General features: G+C 37.5%; 3 protein-coding genes across 6 annotated transcripts; 2 read left to right on the plus strand and 1 right to left on the minus strand.

Moving 5' to 3' along the window:
- The first annotated feature begins 2,176 nt into the window (after positions 1-2,176).
- Positions 2,177-9,697, plus strand: LOC125204698 (ARM REPEAT PROTEIN INTERACTING WITH ABF2-like). Of its 3 annotated transcripts, XM_048103407.1 has the most exons (19): positions 2,177-2,512; positions 2,851-3,014; positions 3,934-4,106; positions 4,180-4,300; positions 4,377-4,451; positions 4,542-4,636; positions 5,631-5,706; positions 5,835-5,942; positions 6,591-6,719; positions 6,851-6,919; positions 7,031-7,090; positions 7,428-7,551; positions 7,682-7,821; positions 8,100-8,163; positions 8,244-8,323; positions 8,840-8,904; positions 9,011-9,128; positions 9,220-9,344; positions 9,425-9,697. In XM_048103407.1, the coding sequence occupies exons 1-19, from the start codon at positions 2,218-2,220 to the stop codon at positions 9,516-9,518; spliced, it is 2,175 nt and encodes a 724-aa protein (XP_047959364.1). In that variant the 5' UTR covers positions 2,177-2,217; the 3' UTR covers positions 9,519-9,697. The 3 variants fall into 3 exon arrangements, with proteins under 3 accessions (XP_047959364.1, XP_047959365.1, XP_047959366.1); XM_048103408.1 differs by lacking the exons at positions 9,220-9,344; positions 9,425-9,697 and adding an exon at positions 8,731-8,765; XM_048103409.1 differs by lacking the exons at positions 9,011-9,128; positions 9,220-9,344; positions 9,425-9,697 and having other exon boundaries at positions 8,741-8,895.
- Positions 9,698-9,780: 83 nt separating this feature from the next.
- Positions 9,781-13,284, minus strand: LOC125204697. Of its 2 annotated transcripts, none has more exons than XM_048103405.1 (9): positions 12,720-13,284; positions 12,499-12,645; positions 12,325-12,414; positions 12,157-12,234; positions 11,968-12,057; positions 11,641-11,865; positions 10,671-11,149; positions 10,261-10,592; positions 9,781-10,197 (listed from the first exon to the last, which is right to left on the minus strand). In XM_048103405.1, the coding sequence occupies exons 1-9, from the start codon at positions 13,243-13,245 to the stop codon at positions 9,927-9,929; spliced, it is 2,238 nt and encodes a 745-aa protein (XP_047959362.1). In that variant the 5' UTR covers positions 13,246-13,284; the 3' UTR covers positions 9,781-9,926. The 2 variants fall into 2 exon arrangements, with proteins under 2 accessions (XP_047959362.1, XP_047959363.1); XM_048103406.1 differs by having other exon boundaries at positions 10,056-10,197; positions 10,678-11,149.
- Positions 13,285-15,424: 2,140 nt separating this feature from the next.
- On the plus strand, positions 15,425-19,140 carry LOC125203428 (DAR GTPase 3, chloroplastic). Its single transcript, XM_048101765.1, has 9 exons — positions 15,425-15,601; positions 16,033-16,176; positions 16,293-16,409; positions 16,905-17,048; positions 17,137-17,223; positions 17,871-17,986; positions 18,261-18,442; positions 18,625-18,682; positions 18,859-19,140. Exons 1-9 carry the CDS (start codon positions 15,461-15,463, stop codon positions 18,980-18,982), a joined length of 1,113 nt encoding a protein of 370 aa, XP_047957722.1. The 5' UTR covers positions 15,425-15,460; the 3' UTR covers positions 18,983-19,140.
- The last annotated feature ends 91 nt before the right edge of the window (positions 19,141-19,231 follow it).

Below are 19,231 nucleotides of genomic sequence, written 5' to 3' on the forward strand. Positions count from 1 at the left end.
ATACTTTAAAAATTTTTTATTTATATCTCTCTTTTATTTTTTCAATTATGCATTAAAAATCGTGATAAACAAAATGTTCACTCTTTAGAGATGAAGGAAGTAACTATTATAGTGGACGAGTAATAAAGTACTTTGAAATAAAAATTATTGATAATATTTAAATTCTTAACCTCTCGTTATCACATCATTGCACGAATTATAAAACAAAGATGCAATGAAAACCAAATTGAATCAAGGATATATGCATAATGATTGAAATTCTTGTAGAAGTTGGTTCAAACTTCAAATTATATGCTGGCCCGTGCTTCAGTTGAGAGTTTTTGAATCCTTATTAATTACTACCTCTCAATAGTCTACCACTAATTTAATTATTCCAATCATGAATTAAGCTCAGTATCAAATTAAAATTATAAGATTAATTAATAAGAATGAATGAAGTACCGATATTCCAACTAATTATGCAGCAAATAATACTTCCAATTAGATTGTACAGTGATAGAGTTATTATTGTCACGTGCCACATTCACACATTGCTTCATCACATGGAAAAAAAATTGAGTTTGCTATAAAGGGAGCCGAGTCCAAGATACCTTTGTCTTGTCAATCACACCTCAAAAAATAATTTCTTACATTAATACTCCTTTCGTTCCTTAATAGTTGAGTCATTTTTCCATTTCGAGAAGTTCCTTCATGGTTGAGTCATTTCCATATATAGTAACTTTTTTCTCTTTCTTACTTTACTCTCTCTTACTTTATTCTCTCTACTTTATTCACTTTTTTACTTTATTCTCTTTCTTATTTTTTTATCTATTTATTTAACACACTCAACATTCATTTCTTAAATTCCGTGCCGAAAAGTTCCGCCTCAACTATGAGGGAATGGAGGGAGTAAAATAAGTCATTATTAGCAGAACTGAATTTGGGCTATTTTTCAAAATTCAATTATCGATTCAAAATATTTCAAGATTTTAGAATGTAAGGACCCGTTTTATAGCAGGGATAAAGTAGGTTTAGGACTTTAATCCTATATATATCCATCGTTTTATAGACTGGATAAAAACTTCCAAAGCCCGTCGGGCTTTAGAAAGCCTATCCAGGCCCGTGTCCACATCAGCATTTTACACTGTTGAGCCTTTACTATTATCCATAAAAAATGTGTGGGTTTATACACTGTTTGAAATGGATTTCCATCTTCTACCTTCTCATTCACTCTCTCTCTATCAATTACACTTGCCTCTCTCCGTACGATGCTTTGGCCGGCGACGGCTGTGTGGTTCAGTGGTCGTGGTCTCTCTCCAATCGGCCGCCGACACTCTCCGTCAATCTCTATCTCTCTCTCTATCGATTGAAGTCGATGCGTTTCTCTTCTTTCCGCCCAAAAAATGGTCTTCTTCAATTTTGGTTACTGGGCATAGCCACTGACACATCCGTCGTCTTCTTCAATTTTGGCAAATGTGAGGCGGTGATGAGGTTGGACTGTTGATGTTCCAAATCTGAGCTTCGATTTTCTGTCAATTGCTTCAATAGATTTTTTCAATTATCATTTAGGCACCGATATTGATAGATGATTTGTTCTGGAGCTGAGCTTCCTGTTCTATGGATTCATTGTTGCTACTGGAAATTTTACACAAATTGTGGCAGTGATGATTTCTTCTAAGATCTCCGAGAGTTGCGAAAGTGGTGCCCGTTTGAAAATTTGTGAAGCATCACTTTGCCTTTTCTAATGTGTAAAAGTCAAGCTTGTTTATTTTCCACTCCATAAAATCAGAAATTAATCAGGGATGATTCTGATTTTTTTTTCGATTCTTCTCTGTTGCTAATAACCCCGAGCATTATCTAGTCTATAAAACAACATCACAAAAATCATATCCAAAAATCATATCCAGATGTTATCCAACTTATGGCCCGAAAATTTAATCCCAAGTTAATTATCATGTTATATCCAATCCACGATATAAATATGTAAACATATCAGAAATGGAGGAGTAGTAATATTTTTGCCTAGTTTTGAAACGCGGGAGACAACGTTTAAATCATCTAAATTAGTTGGGTTTGCTGTATAATCATAGAACGAGTTCTTAGATTAAAAAGACTGTAATTCCAAAAATACCCCCACGAGCACCCCACATCATCAAGTAGATAAAATTAAAACTATTTCTTTCACTTAATTTCAATTTTCTCTCTCATCAAATCCATTCTTTTTCTTCTTTTCCACTGATGGAGAACCAGAGCCAGAACTCCGGGCGGCGCCTCCGCGAGCAATCAGCCTCGCCGTCCTCGCGACGTAGCCTGAAGAGGAAGCTCGAAGAGGAGTACGGTGAAGATCGTGTAAGTGTCGGCGGTGAAGATCGTGCAAGTGTCGGTGGCGAATCGCCCGCAGCTTCGCAACAAGATCTCATCCGAGATATAAAAGCGCAAGTTGAGATCCTTGATGCTGTTTTCTCAGCCGCCGAGGAGGATCGCGCGTCTGCCAAACACGCCATCCATGTCCTGTCGGAGCTCGCGAAGAACGGTACTGGAAATGAAAAAAACAATTAGTAAAAGCTTGCTTATCTTTCTTATTCTAATTTGTATAATTAGCTTTTTTGTGCGATATGGTGTTTTAATTGAGTGTGCATGTGCTGGATTTTGAGCTTAGGGCTTAGATCTGTGGTGAAATGATCCGTGTGGTGGTTGTAGGTGATAGAGATGAGTGGAGATTATATTTATGTTCCGTTTATTGAGATAATCATTCGACGAAGTTTGCTTGGGCGCGTCTCAGTTTTGTCCTTTTGCATTTCTAGGGTGCCTGTGCTGGATTTTGAGTTTAATTCTATGATCCGTGATGTAATTATGTGTGCTTGGTTGCAGAGGATATGGTGAATTTGATAGTTGACTGTGCGGCGGTTCCTGTATTGGTAAAGCATCTTCAGGCTCCGCCTCCTCTGGGGAGGGACGGGGAAGGTGGTTTGAGCTCATATGAGCATGAAGTGGAGAAAGGAAGTGCGTTCACTCTGGGACTCCTAGCCATTAAAGTAAACTCCAGCACTGCATAGCTCTGAGTCTATATGTTTTGTTTGGTTATTTTCCTCTCTGAATCAAGCAACTTTAATTGCTGTCTAAGTTGTCGTTTGCCAATTGCTTATGAATTTAGTCTTGATATAAAGACATTTGGCTGAAATTGGGACATTCCTTATTAGGTAATATGCCAAAGATATTGATTACTTTGATTCAATGAGTTTGATGATTTCACTTTTCTGTATTAAGTGAATTAGTTTAATTTCTTTTATGGCAAAATATCCTGTCCTTATTTCTGCATTTAAAAGGATAGTAGCTCCCCAACAAATGACAAATGATCATGGTGCTAACCTGATAGGTGCCTGCAAGTGAATGATCCATAGAGGAATGCTCGACTGTTTAAGGAATGAACTGGCCTTTTGCTATTTCAGCTTTTTTCTGTTTTTGGCTTATTTTCTGAAGTGATGCGCACGATCATGACAAATCATTGTTAGCTTGTTAACTATTGAATTTGGTGATGTTAGCGCCATGCTTCTGATATCTGCAACACGCTATACGTTCATTTGCATAGAAGTAGGTTTGTGTATAACTTTCAGAAAACAGTAGTATAAAAAAGTGTATGGAATAAATATTGGAAATTTATTACTTAAGCAAATAAGTGTTGTAAACTTTCATTTCATTGAGAAGACAGCTTATTGATAAGAGTAGACAGTGAGTATAGAAATGGTTATGGAATGGCTTGGGAAACTAATGTTGGGATTTTAACAGAAGGTTTGTTCTCCTGATATGGGAAAGTTTTTCGTAATTGTGTTTCATGGAAGGATGACAGAATCAGAAAGATCTCGTGGCATTTATTTATCATTAGATGAATCCAATCTTCATGACATATACTAACTTATACTAATAATTTGTCAATCTATCCCTTCTGTTTGACAGCCAGAGCATCAGCAACTAATTGTTGATGCGGGGGCCCTACCCCATCTCGTGGATCTCTTGAAGAGGCATAATGATAGTCCGAACTCTCGGGTGGTAAGTGGTGTCATCAGGAGAGCGGCTGATGCAATTACTAACCTTGCTCACGAGAATAGCAGCATTAAAATACGCGTTAGGTTGGTACTCTTGTGGGCTTTGTGGTGGAGTATAAAAATTTCTGTCTTCTAAAATCTGAAATCATGATTTCAGGATTGAAGGTGGTATCCCTCCTCTTGTTGAAATGCTTGAGTTTTCTGACTCGAAGGTGCAGAGAGCAGCCGCAGGAGCTCTTCGTACTCTTGCCTTTAAGAATGACGAGAACAAGAATCAGGTATTTGTCTTCTTCTTTCTTTCCCTCTCTCAATTCATGCGCTATGAAGTCTTTACTAGTTGTTTGCTAATTTTAGATTGTGGAATGCAATGCTCTACCTACACTTATTCTAATGTTGCGGTCCGAGGACACTGCTATACATTATGAAGCGGTTCGCTCCTATCTTATGTTTCAGTTATATGGTTATATTTAAAAGTAAGTATCATGTGTACTCATGCTTATAGTCACTGCAAATTGTCAGGTTGGTGTTATTGGTAATCTGGTCCACTCGTCACCAAATATTAAGAAGGAAGTTCTTGTTGCTGGAGCTTTGCAGCCTGTTATCGGTTTACTTCGGTATGACCAAATGAATTTTAGAAATGCTGTTATCAACTCAATACTTATTTGCAGAAGCCTTTTTGTCTTCTCGTAACTTTATTTGTTAACTTTACTATGAGAATCAAAAAGCTACATAACATCAGGTATTTTCTAAGTGGAAAAATAAATCATGAGTGGAAATTGCATCATCATGTTTAGATGTGCTCATAGATGTTCATCCCTGACAAACACTCTCATTATGCCCCCCTCCTTTGTGAAGGGAATACTAGACATTTACCAAATTGAGTGTCGTTTCTGCTTCGGTTTTTCTTTCTTCAGAAACATTTTCCCATTTGAGTTCAATTTTTTAAAAAAAGAGATTTTTTTTTTTTGGGGGGGGGGGGGGTTAGATATAACTAAAATATCAAGTGTTCTTTTTTGGTTGGTAGTTGGTATTTGACTTGTTATAGCTCTTCCTTGTGTGAATTTATTAGTTAGCTAAACAGATTTGAGCCCTGGATGGATTTATAAGATGCTATTGGGTTATAAGAGGTATTTAGACCAGGTAAATACACTAAAGGAATGTAATGGCTATTGAATATGGTTCTCATATAAGAACTTAGCCACTTTGTGGAATACACTGTTCCAAAATTGATTGTTGCATACTTGCATTACCGCTTTGTGTTTTTTTTTTTTATTATTAATTTATTATTGTCATTGTTATTTTTATTGTTGTTTTTGTTGGTGTTGTTGTTGCTATTATTATGAGGGACGAAATATAATTTTTACATAGATGTGGTGTAATCAATCAATTTGGCTGATTCCTTTGGCTAAACATGCTGGAGTAACTCTGCCTATTTCTTTTTTGAAATCCGGTTTTTGTTAGATGTCTGTGCTCCTACTATATTCTGCATGGTTTATGCTAATTATTTTGTCCAGTTCTGATCTAGTATATATGTACAAGGTCTCCATAAAGTAGAAAATGGATTTAATTTTTTGAACTTTTGATTTGGTTGACATCCATGAATAACAGCTCCTGCTGTTCAGAGAGTCAAAGAGAAGCTGCTCTCCTTCTTGGGCAATTTGCTGCAACAGATTCAGACTGTAAGGTTGACAGATAACTTATCTTTCCGTTTCACCTGTAACTTTATTTATGAAATTTCACAAAAAATCTTTCTCTATAGTATAGTCCCTAATTTATGTATTGCTAAAAAAATCCGGTGTGATACCTCTGCAGGTCCACATTGTTCAAAGAGGTGCTGTTCCTCCACTTATAGAGATGCTCCAGTCACCAGATGCTCAATTGAGGGAAATGTCAGCATTTGCCCTAGGGAGGTTAGCTCAGGTAACGTTTTTCTTACACCACCAACACTAGCCTAAAGACAATCTTTATATATATAGGGGGGTTGTGATCAAATAATAATTAATTTCCAGTACAGAACGCATAACTTTCAATTTTGTATTTAAAATTATCAACACAAAGACATAACTTTATAAACATAACATGTAAATTTGAATATCAACACAATGTAGATGATAAAGTTATGATTTTGTGTTGATAATTTCAATATACGGACTTGAAATAGTTATGCATTCTGTATTGGAATTAGTTATAATTATAATGCAACCCTATATATGTGTATGTGTGTGTGTGTGTAGGGAGGGGTTGTTCTGCAAAGCACTCTTAGGCTATAAACTAGGACCCATTTTCAACCCTTAGACCATGAAGATCTATGGTGGATTCATCTCCTTGTTGAATTACTTCATGATCCTAGGTTCAAATATCAAAGTTAACAAAGTTTTTTATGTTTGAATTCATAAAATTTTCCAGTGATTTCATACATGCTCAATTCATGGCTCGTAGTTATCTTTTAAAAGTAGTTTTTATTTTAGCCGCCCTATGTATATATGTATGTATGTATGTGTGTGTGTGTGTGGTGCAATGTAAATTATTTGTGTCTTTGGTGCTTAACATTAATTGTTCCTCTTGCAGGATCCTCATAATCAAGCTGGTATTGCCCACAGCGGTGGAATAATGCCGTTACTGAAGCTTCTTGAATCAAAAAATGGATCTTTGCAGCATAATGCTGCATTTGCTCTTTATGGGCTTGCAGATAATGAGGTATAGCAAAATCACTGAGTTATCTAGTGGTTGTGCTCGTAAAGCTTTGGCCTTTTTTATAAGTTCATTCTTATTTGGTAACATAATCACATTGTTTCTTACTCTTATGTTTGGCATTCTTGTTGTTGTAGGATAATGTTGCAGATCTTATTAGGGTGGGGGGTGTTCAGAAACTTCAAGATGGTGAATTTATTGTCCAAGTACAATCCTATGCCTGACTGAAATTTCTGTTATGGAATATTTGTAATTGGGTTGGACAAATGTTACTTTTTTTCAATCAGAGATATATGTCCGGTTTGTTAATTCTGCAGCCTACTAGAGATTGTGTAGCCAAGACACTAAAAAGACTTGAAGAGAAGATTCATGGGCGGGTAAGCTACTTTTAGTTGTTTGTAGGATGTGAGAAAACTGATTCCTCTAATGCTTCACTCAAAAGACTAGATTTCATCAGCATTGAGTTTAAAGAAGCAGATGATGGTAGTATGCAGAATATTTAAGCATGACACTCAAAAGACTAGATTTCATCAGCATTGAGTTTGAAGAAGCAGATGATGGTAGTATGCAGAATATTTAAGCATGAATAATTTGAAAATGTTTATGTGCTTTAGGTAGAATGACACACTGCACACTTTTAGTTCTTGATGTGGCCTGCTCTAGGTGCCATTTTAATATGGATATGCAACTTGGTTAATAGTTTTTTTTGTACAGGTATTAAGTCATTTAACATACTTGATGCGTGCGGGAGAAAGAAATGTTCAGAGACGCGTGGCTTTGGCTCTTGCTCATCTTTGTTCTTCAGATGACCAAAGAACCATTTTCATTGATAACAATGGTACCTGATTTTCGAAACTACTTTATAAAGTTAGTTTAACATCTACCTAAATCAAGATTTTCTGCAGCGACATGGCAGATAATCTTGACGACAGCTTTCACTTTCCTGCCTCACTCTTGTGTATTTGTAGGACTTGCTTTGCTTTTGGAACTTCTGGAATCAACTAACTCAAAGCATCAAAGAGATAGTTCTATGGCATTATGCAGGTTGGCTAATAAAGCAAACTCACTTTCTCCAGTCGATGCTGCTCCTCCTTCCCCAATACCTCAGGTGACTGTTATTTGTGTTATTGCTGTTGTATCAGTCAATCAACTGATAAATTGTCATCAAACAATTATTTTGAACTAAACAAGAAAAGGCGTTTATAAGGATTCAGTTTTGGCTTCTGGGGGTTCGAAAGTGTGGGTATTTTCTGTGTAATCATTTGGCCACAGAGTAGGAAATTAAGTGGAAAAACAGAATTCAATTACTTTTCTTTTGAAGTCACAGATGCACTGAATGTGTGAGTAGTATTGTTTGCGCGTACTAAATATGGAATATTACTGCAGGTATATCTGGGTGAACAGTATGTAAATAATCCCACACTATCTGATGTAACATTTCTGGTTGAAGGTAGTGATTTTTGTCAGATCTTGAAATTTCCATAAATATGTATCGCTGCTAATATTCTCCTTTCCATTTTGGATTACCAGGAAGACGGTTCTATGCACACAGAATTTGTTTGCTTGCTTCTTCCGATGCATTTCGAGCTATGTTTGATGGTGGCTATCGGGTGAGCATGCTATTTGATTCCTGTTACTATTTTTTTCTGTGTGCTTGGTTGCTCCCCTTTATGGCCTCACTCTCCATGATGGAAGAAGAGACTTTTGTGCTGGACACTACGTTTAAGGTCTTTCATAACTGCTATTTCGCCCTGCTTAGTAGTGCACATATCTTATTGTAGAGGAGTATGATTCCCTTTTGTGATAGCTGTTATACGATTGTACTAGTAAATTGAGCTGTTTACAGCCACTGTTTAGTGTTTATTGTTTACCCATCAATTAGGAAACCTCACTGAAATTAGAATCTCCACTTCCATTAGATCTCCACCTATTGAACTTCATTTATGTGTCTATCTCTTTCATCTCTGTTTGCCCATAGCCCTTAAGCATCTATTTGAAACAAACTTCAAATGCAAAGCTGTGCTCAGGCCTCGGTGTAAATATTATGGACATGTGAGACTGAATAGCAGGTAAGTCCTTGTCCAGTTGGTTTGTTAATACTCTAAAAACTTGACATAATGTTGCAGGAGAGGGATGCCAAAGACATAGAGATCCCAAATATCAGATGGGATGTCTTTGAGTTGATGATGAGGTAAATACTTTGGGTTGTACCCTGACAAAGTCCGGTCATTGTAAGTTATGAATCAATTATATCATTCTATAGATAGATCCTGAAACTGGTCTGTTATTGGATTTAGATACATATACACGGGCTCTGTAGACGTCAACTTAGAAATAGCACAGGAACTTCTACGGGCGGCTGATCAGTATTTATTGGAGGGTCTAAAGCGTCTGTGCGAATATGCCATTGCACAGGTAAGTTCGCATGAGAAATTTACTGATTTTAAATGGATTTTCTTCAGTTTGTGATGATATCTCATTTGCCTCCCTCTCTTTCTCTCTCTAGGACATTTCAGTTGAAAATGTATCCCTCATGTTTGAGTTGTCAGACGCATTCAACGCCTTATCTTTAAGACATGCTTGCATTCTATACATTCTGGATAACTACGACAAATTGTCTGTGATGCCCTGGTATGTTTGGCCTTCAACCTCTGGTTCATTGGTTACTATTTTCTCTGTGCTTTACCTTATCTGTGAATGAACGAACGCAGGTACTCCCAGCTGATCCCTCGCATTCTGCCAGAGACGAGAAGTTACTTTGTGAGAGTGATGACCAGACCTAACCATGCTGAATTAAGACGATGAGTTTTGTGGTAGCAATTTTTGAGACTGATCATTGACCCATTAACGACGGTGAGAATGAATGTACAGAAAAAATTTGATTAATTACTCATTTGAGTAGTTGTGGAGTCTCCATTTGTTGTCTTGGTGTGAAAGCACCGTTAATGGAAACGCCATATAATTATGGTTTATTTTGTGTTCAACTTCTTCTGGAACTTGAATCTCGCACAATTTTCTTGTAGTACTTTGTGGTGCTTCAAAAAAAAAATTCAAAAATGAAGAGGAATTAACGAGGACAACCTGTAGAGATAGGTGAGCATAAAGTATTTCGTAATATGGTGTGCACACATAATGGAATGCAGTTACAGAGGTAGTCTTTATTCCCAAACAAAAACATGGCAAATGGGTAGGGTAAAAATGGAAAGAAGGAAACTAGTCGTGTTCGTATACTCTCTGAGGCGTGGACCTGGCAGTGGCTTTAACGAGCTCATAGTACATCGGAATCTGCCAGAAGGCGTAGAGTGCCACCGGAAAAAGCGTTGCAGCATAGAGCGAGAAGGCCGTGTATTTGAAGGTGTCCTTTATCACGAAAAAATGTGCTGCGCAGAACGATACCAGCACTGCCGCTATTGATACTAGCAGCGACGTCAACTCTACCAGCAGCTTTGCCGGCAGATTCGTCCCATAATCTTTCTCTCGATGCCTGCCAAGAAAAAAACTGAATAAAAATATGAAAAAGAAATAATAAGTAGGACAATTTGTATACCTTGAGGTGAAGAAAGCCATGAACATGACAACCGAGGCTATGGAGAAGCAGAGCGCAACCAGTGAAGCAATGGCGAAAACATTGAATGCGGGCTGTTTCTTAAGCACGGGTGTGCCATTGGACTCGATGCCTCCGGGCACAGTGCTGGAGGCAGTGAAGGCCACAGTGGCGATGAGCACAGCCACGACGGAGCACGACTCAGACGTCTTGTACAGCCACTCGCTAGCTTCCTTGGCCAGCTCTTTGTGGTTTTCGGTGAACATTTCCCAGGGTGTTTCCCCCTCTTGGTTGCATGGCACAAAGAATTTCGCAGGCATTGATTTCTCCACAAACTGCAACAGATTATTCAATTTCATATAATTTCACATTATATTACTGGCTAAGTTCATTTGCAAGATGGGCTTAATTACCTCATACCACTTGACCTCCCACTGCATCTGCAAGGCGGGGCCCGGGATGAGCCAGTTCCTCCGGTTAGCGAGCATGGCGGCGAGATGCAGGGCGCTATTACCGTCGTTGTCCGTCTTGTAGAAAATGGTTTGAGTTAGTATTTTTTGTTTGAGTAAGAAGTTGTAGATATGTGGTTGCCTAGATTCCACAGCCAGCAAAACTATGTTCTTCCCATCAACGTTCTCGTTGTGAACGGCCAAAGGGTATTTCCCAAGTATGTATTTCACCATTTCTATTATCCCATGCTTCGTTGCAAAGAGCAGAGGGGTTTCCTTTTTAGGGTTTTGCTTCAATGTCTTATTTCCTTTCTTATCCTCATTGTCTCGAATAGTTATTCCGAAATTTCCATTTGTTTTTTCCACCATTATTGTCACTTCTTGCTGCGATGCAGCTGAAAATGACATCTCCTCTCTTCCGTTTCTTTTCTTGTCATCTCCATCTGCGTACGATATTATGTATAGCTAATAAGTAGTTACGGCCGGATACATAAAAAATGATAAAACTGTTAAATAAATCACGAAAGATGGTCAAATCCTAGTCATCCTTCCCTTTTCTGAGGAATTGCATGCTGATTTGTCAACCACTTTAAAACACTCAGAAGAGATTGGGCAAACCGACATTAGCTAATTAAATTTAAAACGTCGTTTTGTCAATGTGTTTTAAACCGATTGCCACATCAACGTGTAATTCACCGCTAGAGGGAAGGATGAGATAATTGATCAGATCTCAAACTTCGTGATTTATTTTTCAGACTTTGAAAAGTGTGGGGCAGATTAGAATTCGACCATCTTTCGTGATTTATTTGATAATTTGTCCATTGAAAAAATAGAGACAGACACCAAAAGTGTGGAGAGATCCCACGTATAGGAAAATTACTAGTACAAGATTCCTACTTAATGAGAGTTAGATCGATGAATATGGTTAATTTACCTTTTTGGACAATGTTGGACTTTTGATGCTCAAGATCTTGCAATTTGACTTCACTAATATCAAACACTCCACCATCTCCATCTCTCTTGATCGATGGAGGAGGCGATCTCACTTCTATTTCGAAATCGTAAGAAGACATTCTGTTAACCAATTCTTTCATGATCTGGACCGTCCATTTATGCTGTCTCTTTTCCTCTATAACCATTCGTATTTGGTTGTTCATCCCTAACCATCAATACAACATTAAATGAAAATACGAGGCGATATTAATGTTTAATGCTTTCTTTGGCTATTTTATGGGTTGATTTGGATTAAAATGGGGGTTACCTAAGGTTAAGCATGTTACAAATTTGTGAAATATAAGTGATAGACATTCGCCAATGGGTGCGCAGAAGGAGACGTAGTCGGAGTCCAAGCCTGGATACATAGTAGTATGACCATTAATTTTCAAATGAATGGATATTCTCCCAGTGAAGAATGAAATTAATAAAAACTTAATTAATTGAAGTAGTTCACCTCCTTTACTATCAAATTCCAGGGGTGGTCGTTGGCGATCATTGTTTGGATTCTCTGTATCCTTTTCTTGGCTCGAATCTGTAAAAGAAATGAAAATACTCCATATTGGATTATCCATTCCTATAATTAACATGATATATCTAGCTGAAAAATGTGTTTAATACTTACAGAGCCATGAACGAATGTGGGCGCAAAAGGTCAGAGGTTGCTGTAGATCGTCTTCGTCCTTATGAAACTGAAGCTTTCTAATGTATAAACCTTTGAAATATAAGTAGATTTGGTTGTGTTGTGGTCAGATATGACAAATATATGAAAATAGATTTTGATAGTTATGAAACTTACAGTGATAGACAATAGTTCGAAGAATTCCCATGCGGGTCCCACTTTTAAAGGCGGATGGCTTGGTAGCCAGAAGATGAAGCGGAGTGATTCCATTTGCATCGTTCCGGTTTAGCTTCGGATACATATGGATTATTTGAAATGCCAATTCTGCCATTCACAAATTATTAGTAGTAGTAGTAGCAGTAGTACAAAGACTTATTTTGGTTTATGAAAAAGATGACCGGAATGCCCTCCGGAAATGGCGGAGTGGAGGATGGTCCTGCCGTCGTCCTTGCCGCAAAAGCCCAAGCCAAGGCCGTGCCGCCTCATGATTGTGTGCATGCAGAGGAAGGCGTGTTTGCGGCCGTGGGCGACGGCGAGGAAGATAGGCGTCTCGCCGTGTTTGTTGCGTTCACCGATGAGGTGGGGGCGCGCGCTGGCGATCCAGCGGCACACCCTGGCGTTGCCGAGGTAGGCGGCCACGTGGAGGGGCGTGTTACCGTGATCGTTGGCCATGCGGAGGGCGTCTTTGGTGGCGAACTCGAGGAGGCGTCTGACGGTGAGGGAGTGGTAGTCGGAGTCGGAGATGGCCATGTGGAGGACGGTGTCGCCGGAGCGGGTGATCTTGGCAGTGGGAGCTTGGTTGTTAAGTTTGTAGGTATGGAGCACCTGCCACCAGTCGCGTCTCATGGCATAGTGCAGCAGCTCCTTCTTCACCTTCTCCAACTCATCATCTTGTTGCCTGGAGTACTCCATTGCTGGCCTCATCTCTCTCTCTCTCTCTCAATGCTTATTTGCTTATACTAATAGATATTGATTGTTTTTAATTTGGTGGTGGCATGGAGATGGAGTCTCAGTTTATATACATGTGCTTTCTCAGTCTCCGAAATCAGAATATATGGTCTGGCCCATATGTATCATTTTACACCTATCTAATATTCTATCTTGTACTACTATTAATCACTCAAACACGCCATTCAGTAAAGTACTGATGTGTATGTTACATTATATAGCAGTCGCTGTATAAATATTCTTTTTCACTTGATTTATAGTATAATTATATTTAGTGTAACATGACATTAGTAGTAGTATATCTTTTGTCGCGGCAACAAATAAAGATTCAAATGGAATTAGGAGGCATATAAATTAAAGAGGAAAAGATCTATCAACAGAAGAACTTGAGTACGAGAAGTGCTCGGGAAGAATAGGCGGTCCAAGTGATGATGCGACTAAGACCAAAAGCCTTCTTCTGCTGGGTCAAAAGGTCGCATCTTCCATCCTAGACACGGGAATGGTGCCACAAATGCGACAATCCAATGACAACGGATTGTTCGAGTAGGACGCGGAGCATTGCCGATTTGTGGCCATGCTCGACCCCAAATTGGGACACTCGCTGTATTTCTAATTTCAATTATGTGCTATTTAGTTTTTATTACTATGTATATTTAATAAAATGTTAGTATTTGCCCTTTATTTATAAAATAATTTAATTGGAAGTTACGAATAAATAATAAGAAATGTGAAGTAGATGAATAGTATAGAACTAAAAACACTAATGCGTAATGATTGTAGACTTGCAACTTATGCTCAAATGTGGGAACTTGAATCACATTCTATACAAAGAAGCGTTTACTATTTGGTTTCAGTAGAAACACTTTCTCCCTCTCATAAAATTTGATATTTTTTTGGATGATGAATGCATAATTGGTAAAATAGGAAAAAAGTAGCAATAAAAAAGTGATTGGAATATTAGAGAAGCATAGAGTCCTCATTACAAAGAAAAAATCTGCCTACAACAAAAATGAAAAGAGTGCATATTTATATGAAACATATGAAATATACAAATCGATATGAGATAAACATTATTGTAGCGTATACAAAAAATAAAAATGGGCCTGCTCAATGGGCTAGCGACACTCCCCGTAGCACCACTCATTTGTATGTGTGCTCCGAGATAATGTGTGTCTTTGAACTTCCCGCTATTACTTTTTATAAGCTAGTAGAATTTTGATTTTCCTTTTTAATACTTCATCTGCCCCTTGTAGTTGAGTTGTGTTTCTTTTGGGCTATCTTACTATAATTGAGTCATTTATTTTTTAGCAAAGAACAGTACACTTTTTCTCTCCATCTCTCTACTTTATTCTATGTTCTGGTTTATTTTTTCTCTTTTATTAATACAATTTCCTTAAATCTCGTATCTAAAAGAAATGTCTCTACTACAGAGAAACGGTGAGAGTCTATTTTCCGTTCTGAAAGTTAATAATATCTATTTTTAAAAATAAATACTCATGTAAATATTCCCCATTTCTCATCACTCCATTCACACATCGTTACATCAAGATCATTTTCTACCTCAAATTATTAATTATTTTTTAAAACTTTGCCAAATTAGTGAATATAATCCCCGAAAACATGAATCACGCATAACGGATTAAATGGGTCAAATTAAGTTTAAAATAAAGTTGATAATGAATACCACTTTAACTCTGTTTATGACCTTTATGCTTAAAAAGAGAGGGATAATACCATAAACAAACTAGAATTTGCTCTATTTTGTGTTCAATACTCAATAGGACTAAAGACCTCAATATTCTTGAATCTTTGTTGCCGTGAGACATTCGACGTATGAGAAAAAGAGAAAGTAATCAACTTTAGTTTGGATTCTTTCATTAATTTTAAAGAAAATAATTTGAAATAGATATTTACCCTAATTTCTTAATTTGAAAAGGAAAATAGATGGGCCTATTTTTCTTAAAACATTGATATATCAACGACTTAATTAATGTGTTAAAGCTAGCCCAAATCAATATAGGCCTTTTCTACATAATTGATGGCCACGGCTCGAAACTCTTAGACGATCAAAATCGCGTTGAGAATTCAAAGTGCGATTTTATTAAGACATTAAGCTGAACGCGTTTCTTCCCCACAATCAAAGATATGAACAATGACCGCCTAAAAATTATCCTTTCGCAGATAATCATTGATGGCCGCTCAGCTCTCCGGCGTCTGGCTTAACAGCTCCGCCGCCTCGCTCACCGGCGAGTTACTCCACCGCCGGTTTAGCCGTTCTCCGTTGGCGGTGGTCTCCGCCGTTCACCCTTCTACTTTTTCGCCCACAATCCAGGCACGACACATTGCTCAGTCTTGTTAACCTATTTTTCTCGTCAGTTCATTTCTGATTTTGATTGCGTATGCATTGATTTGGCCAGTGTTCTATCTGAATTATCTCTCGAATCTTTTAATAGTAAATTCGGAGCCTTTTTTCACTGTTGATTTTATTGAATAAAATCGTGTAGCTGCGATATGCTACGCAGTAAGTTAAATTACTAAACTGTTCAATAATATGTACATGCATTCATTTTTTTTTCTCTCTCTCAGTCGTTTATGTCGTCTGAACTGTTAGGTTTTAGGGATTTTCCATCTCAACTTAGTATTTTCCCCCTCAACTGTCATATAACTTAGCAATATGCAATTGACGAATGGATTGTCCTTTAAAATGTTATATGGATCTATTTTGTTGAAATATATATCACTTAGAGCAGAAGATGCCTGCAGATTGTTGGTGGAAGAAATTTGGGCTGGAATGGAATGGACAGCTCAAAGCTCAGTAGCACTTTGGATGTTGATTCTGAAGAATTTAACTGGGCAGAATTAGAACGAGACCTTTATCACTGGACAAAAGTGTTACGTCCAGTTCAGGTAGGAATAAGGTGTGGTCTTAACAACCAATCTTTGGCAACTATGCTTGATTCTCGTGGCATCTACTGAGGCTGAAATTTATTTTTTTGTGTTCGTAATACTGTTGGAAATCATAGTGGTATCCTGGTCACATTGCGAAAACAGAAAAAGAACTCAAGGTCCAGCTGAAATTGATGGATGTTGTGATAGAAGTCCGAGATGCTAGGATTCCAATTTCCACCAGCCATCCGCAGGTTAAGATCTCCGTGATTTATTGTGTCTTGGAATCCAGGCTACTTCATATATTTTCTGCTGATTCTTAACCTTGCAGACCTATGTGAAGAAATTTATCCGTCTTTGCTGTTAGGTCTTCACACCACTACATGTTTACTTATAATATGAATGGAATCATAATGTAGGAAATGTTTATGGTTATGACAGACGAAGATGAAAGATGTATGACTGTACCATTTTTGCACGACCAAGTACCATGATTTTTTGTGGCATTTGGTCTCTTAGTTTATGAAGAAAGACATTCTAATCTTACAGAAACTTGATGAATGTAAGGTCATAAAATATTGTGAACATAATGAAGCTTGTCTGGATGCTCTAAATTATAAAATTACAGCAACTTACAACCTCAATATTATTAATAATGCAAACCTTCTCAAGGCTGATTTTCGAGCCTTGCTGTATCTTTCCTGTGTTTCTATGCTAGGTATTCATTTTTGTTAGACTTTGGTGAATAGATGGATACATGGTTGGGGAATAGGAAGAGGATTGTTGTTTTGAATCGAGAAGACATGATTTCTAAAGCCGACCGAGATGCTTGGGCTAGTTACTATGCAAGGCAGGGGACAAAAGTTGTCTTCTCAAACGGACAGTTTGGATCGGTATTATTGAATCATCCACCTAAATAGCTTACCTATACCACTTCAACAACTCATTTTTTAATGATTACTCTTAATTTGGGAACATCAGGGTACCTTGAAGCTGACTAGGTTAGCAAAGGAATTGGCAGTTGGAGTTAACATCAAGCGCAAATCCAGAGGACTGCTTCCTCGTCCTGTGAGTTTTTTATAATTATTCTATTTTCTATTGCTATCATTCTGTTAAAAAAATTTCTTGTAGCAAATGTACAAGCTATCATTACTAGATTTGTTTCGTTGACAAATTTGTCTTGAGTTGAGTTTACATTGGCCTTGTGTTTGAGTCAATTATATAACTGTAAATGTGTATGAACTATGAACTCGTTGAGATTGGTCACTGAAATTGATGCCTATTAGTTGTAATATCTCTGGCAATGATTGAACATAATGTGCTCATTATTAGGTATTCAATTGTAGTGCTCCTTTCATCTCATAATAACTACCATCCTTAACATTTGAAATTTACAATATTTCTATTTTTGATGAGTGAATAAGGATATACGATTAATTTTTATATTTACTTTTTCAAGTACATTAGTTACATTTTTTTCTTAATAAATACTGTAATATGCATGAAAAGGGAACACAGACTAAATTTTTGGGGCAAAGGGACTACATCTCTTTTCACCTATTTCCTTAACTAGTATGTTGGATGTGATCTAGTATTTAATTCAGTTACAAGAAGACATAAGTAAACAAGGTTCTAACTCTTAATTTTTATAGTATCTGTTACGCATGTATTATTAATTACTACTACTATCCGAGGTTCATGCATTTCTTTTACAGGTTCGAGCTGGAATAGTGGGCTATCCAAATGTTGGAAAATCATCTCTGATAAACCGGTTGCTCAAGCGTCGGATGTGTCCTGCCGCCCCAAGACCAGGTGTTACAAGAGAGCTCAAGTATGTTCTATCCTTGTGGTGTTATCTATATAAACTAGACTGTGGAAAGATTAAAAAGAGTACATGTGCTTTTGTAAAGTTTCAGAATCCTGACGGCTATAATGAAATTCCAGGATCAGGCTCCATTTGCTGCTCCTTAATATAGAAAATAGGGTAGCTATCATCACCACAATCGTATATAAAGTACAAATAGTTTCAAGTTAATAGAACACGCACAATGCCAGTCTTTTCCTCATATGTAACATAGATTCTAATATTAATTTTGGTATAAAAGGTGGGTTCGGTTTGGGAACGATTTGGAATTGCTGGATTCTCCTGGCATAATCCCAATGAGGATCGACGATCAGTCAGCTGCGGTTAAACTTGCCATATGTGATGACATTGGAGAGAGGTCTTATGATGTTTCTGAAGTCGCAGCCATCCTTGTACAGACTTTGTCTCGGCTGCCTGAAGTTGGTATGTCGTGTATAATTATTTCTCATAAACAGACATGCTGAGATTCTAGATGAAAGAGACGTTTTCACATCACTCTTCATCAAATATGACCTATTAACTTGAAGATTTTTTTGATCAGACATAATTAGATTAAAAAAAAAGAGAAGTATCTGCTGTTTGCTCATCTTATTCGTTTGAAACAGGAAACAAAGCTCTTCAAGACCGCTACAAGTTGGAGACAGATGGTCGAGCTGGTAGAATGTAAGTTGCTTTGCATGATATCTAGTGCTTATCACATTCTGTGTTATTGGAAGCTTCTTTGCCATTTCTGCAGAAAACACGCAATCTTTCAGAGCCTTTGCCATAGTTTATGTCAGAAGTAGTTATTGATTGCTGCAACTTCGTATTTTGATGGATTTCCTATGACTTGATTGCAGTTTTGTACAGAAGCTTGCTCTTCGACTGTTCAATGGGGATACTAACCAAGCATCATTCCGCATCTTGTCGGATTTCCGGAAAGGAAAATTTGGTTGGGTAGCTTTGGAGAGGCCTCCAAGGTAGATGATTATATTTTTAAAAGTAATCTTGGAGCATGATTGGAGTAGAAGTTTCTGTATATATAACATATTTATAGCTTGTACTAAAATTTTGTGGAAATTTCATTTTCGGGGTGTATTGTCTTCGCTTAAATCGAGTAGTGTATTTTATTTTTTGGATTCTGGATTCTGGATTCGGCTGACATACAACATCCTTGTTTTAATATCCTATCTATATCCGTTTCAGGTTAGTCAGTTGGCACGGATTTCGGTT

The sequence above is a fragment of the Salvia hispanica genome, chromosome 2 (assembly GCF_023119035.1).
Source record: "Salvia hispanica cultivar TCC Black 2014 chromosome 2, UniMelb_Shisp_WGS_1.0, whole genome shotgun sequence".
Lineage (NCBI taxonomy): Eukaryota > Viridiplantae > Streptophyta > Magnoliopsida > Lamiales > Lamiaceae > Salvia > Salvia hispanica.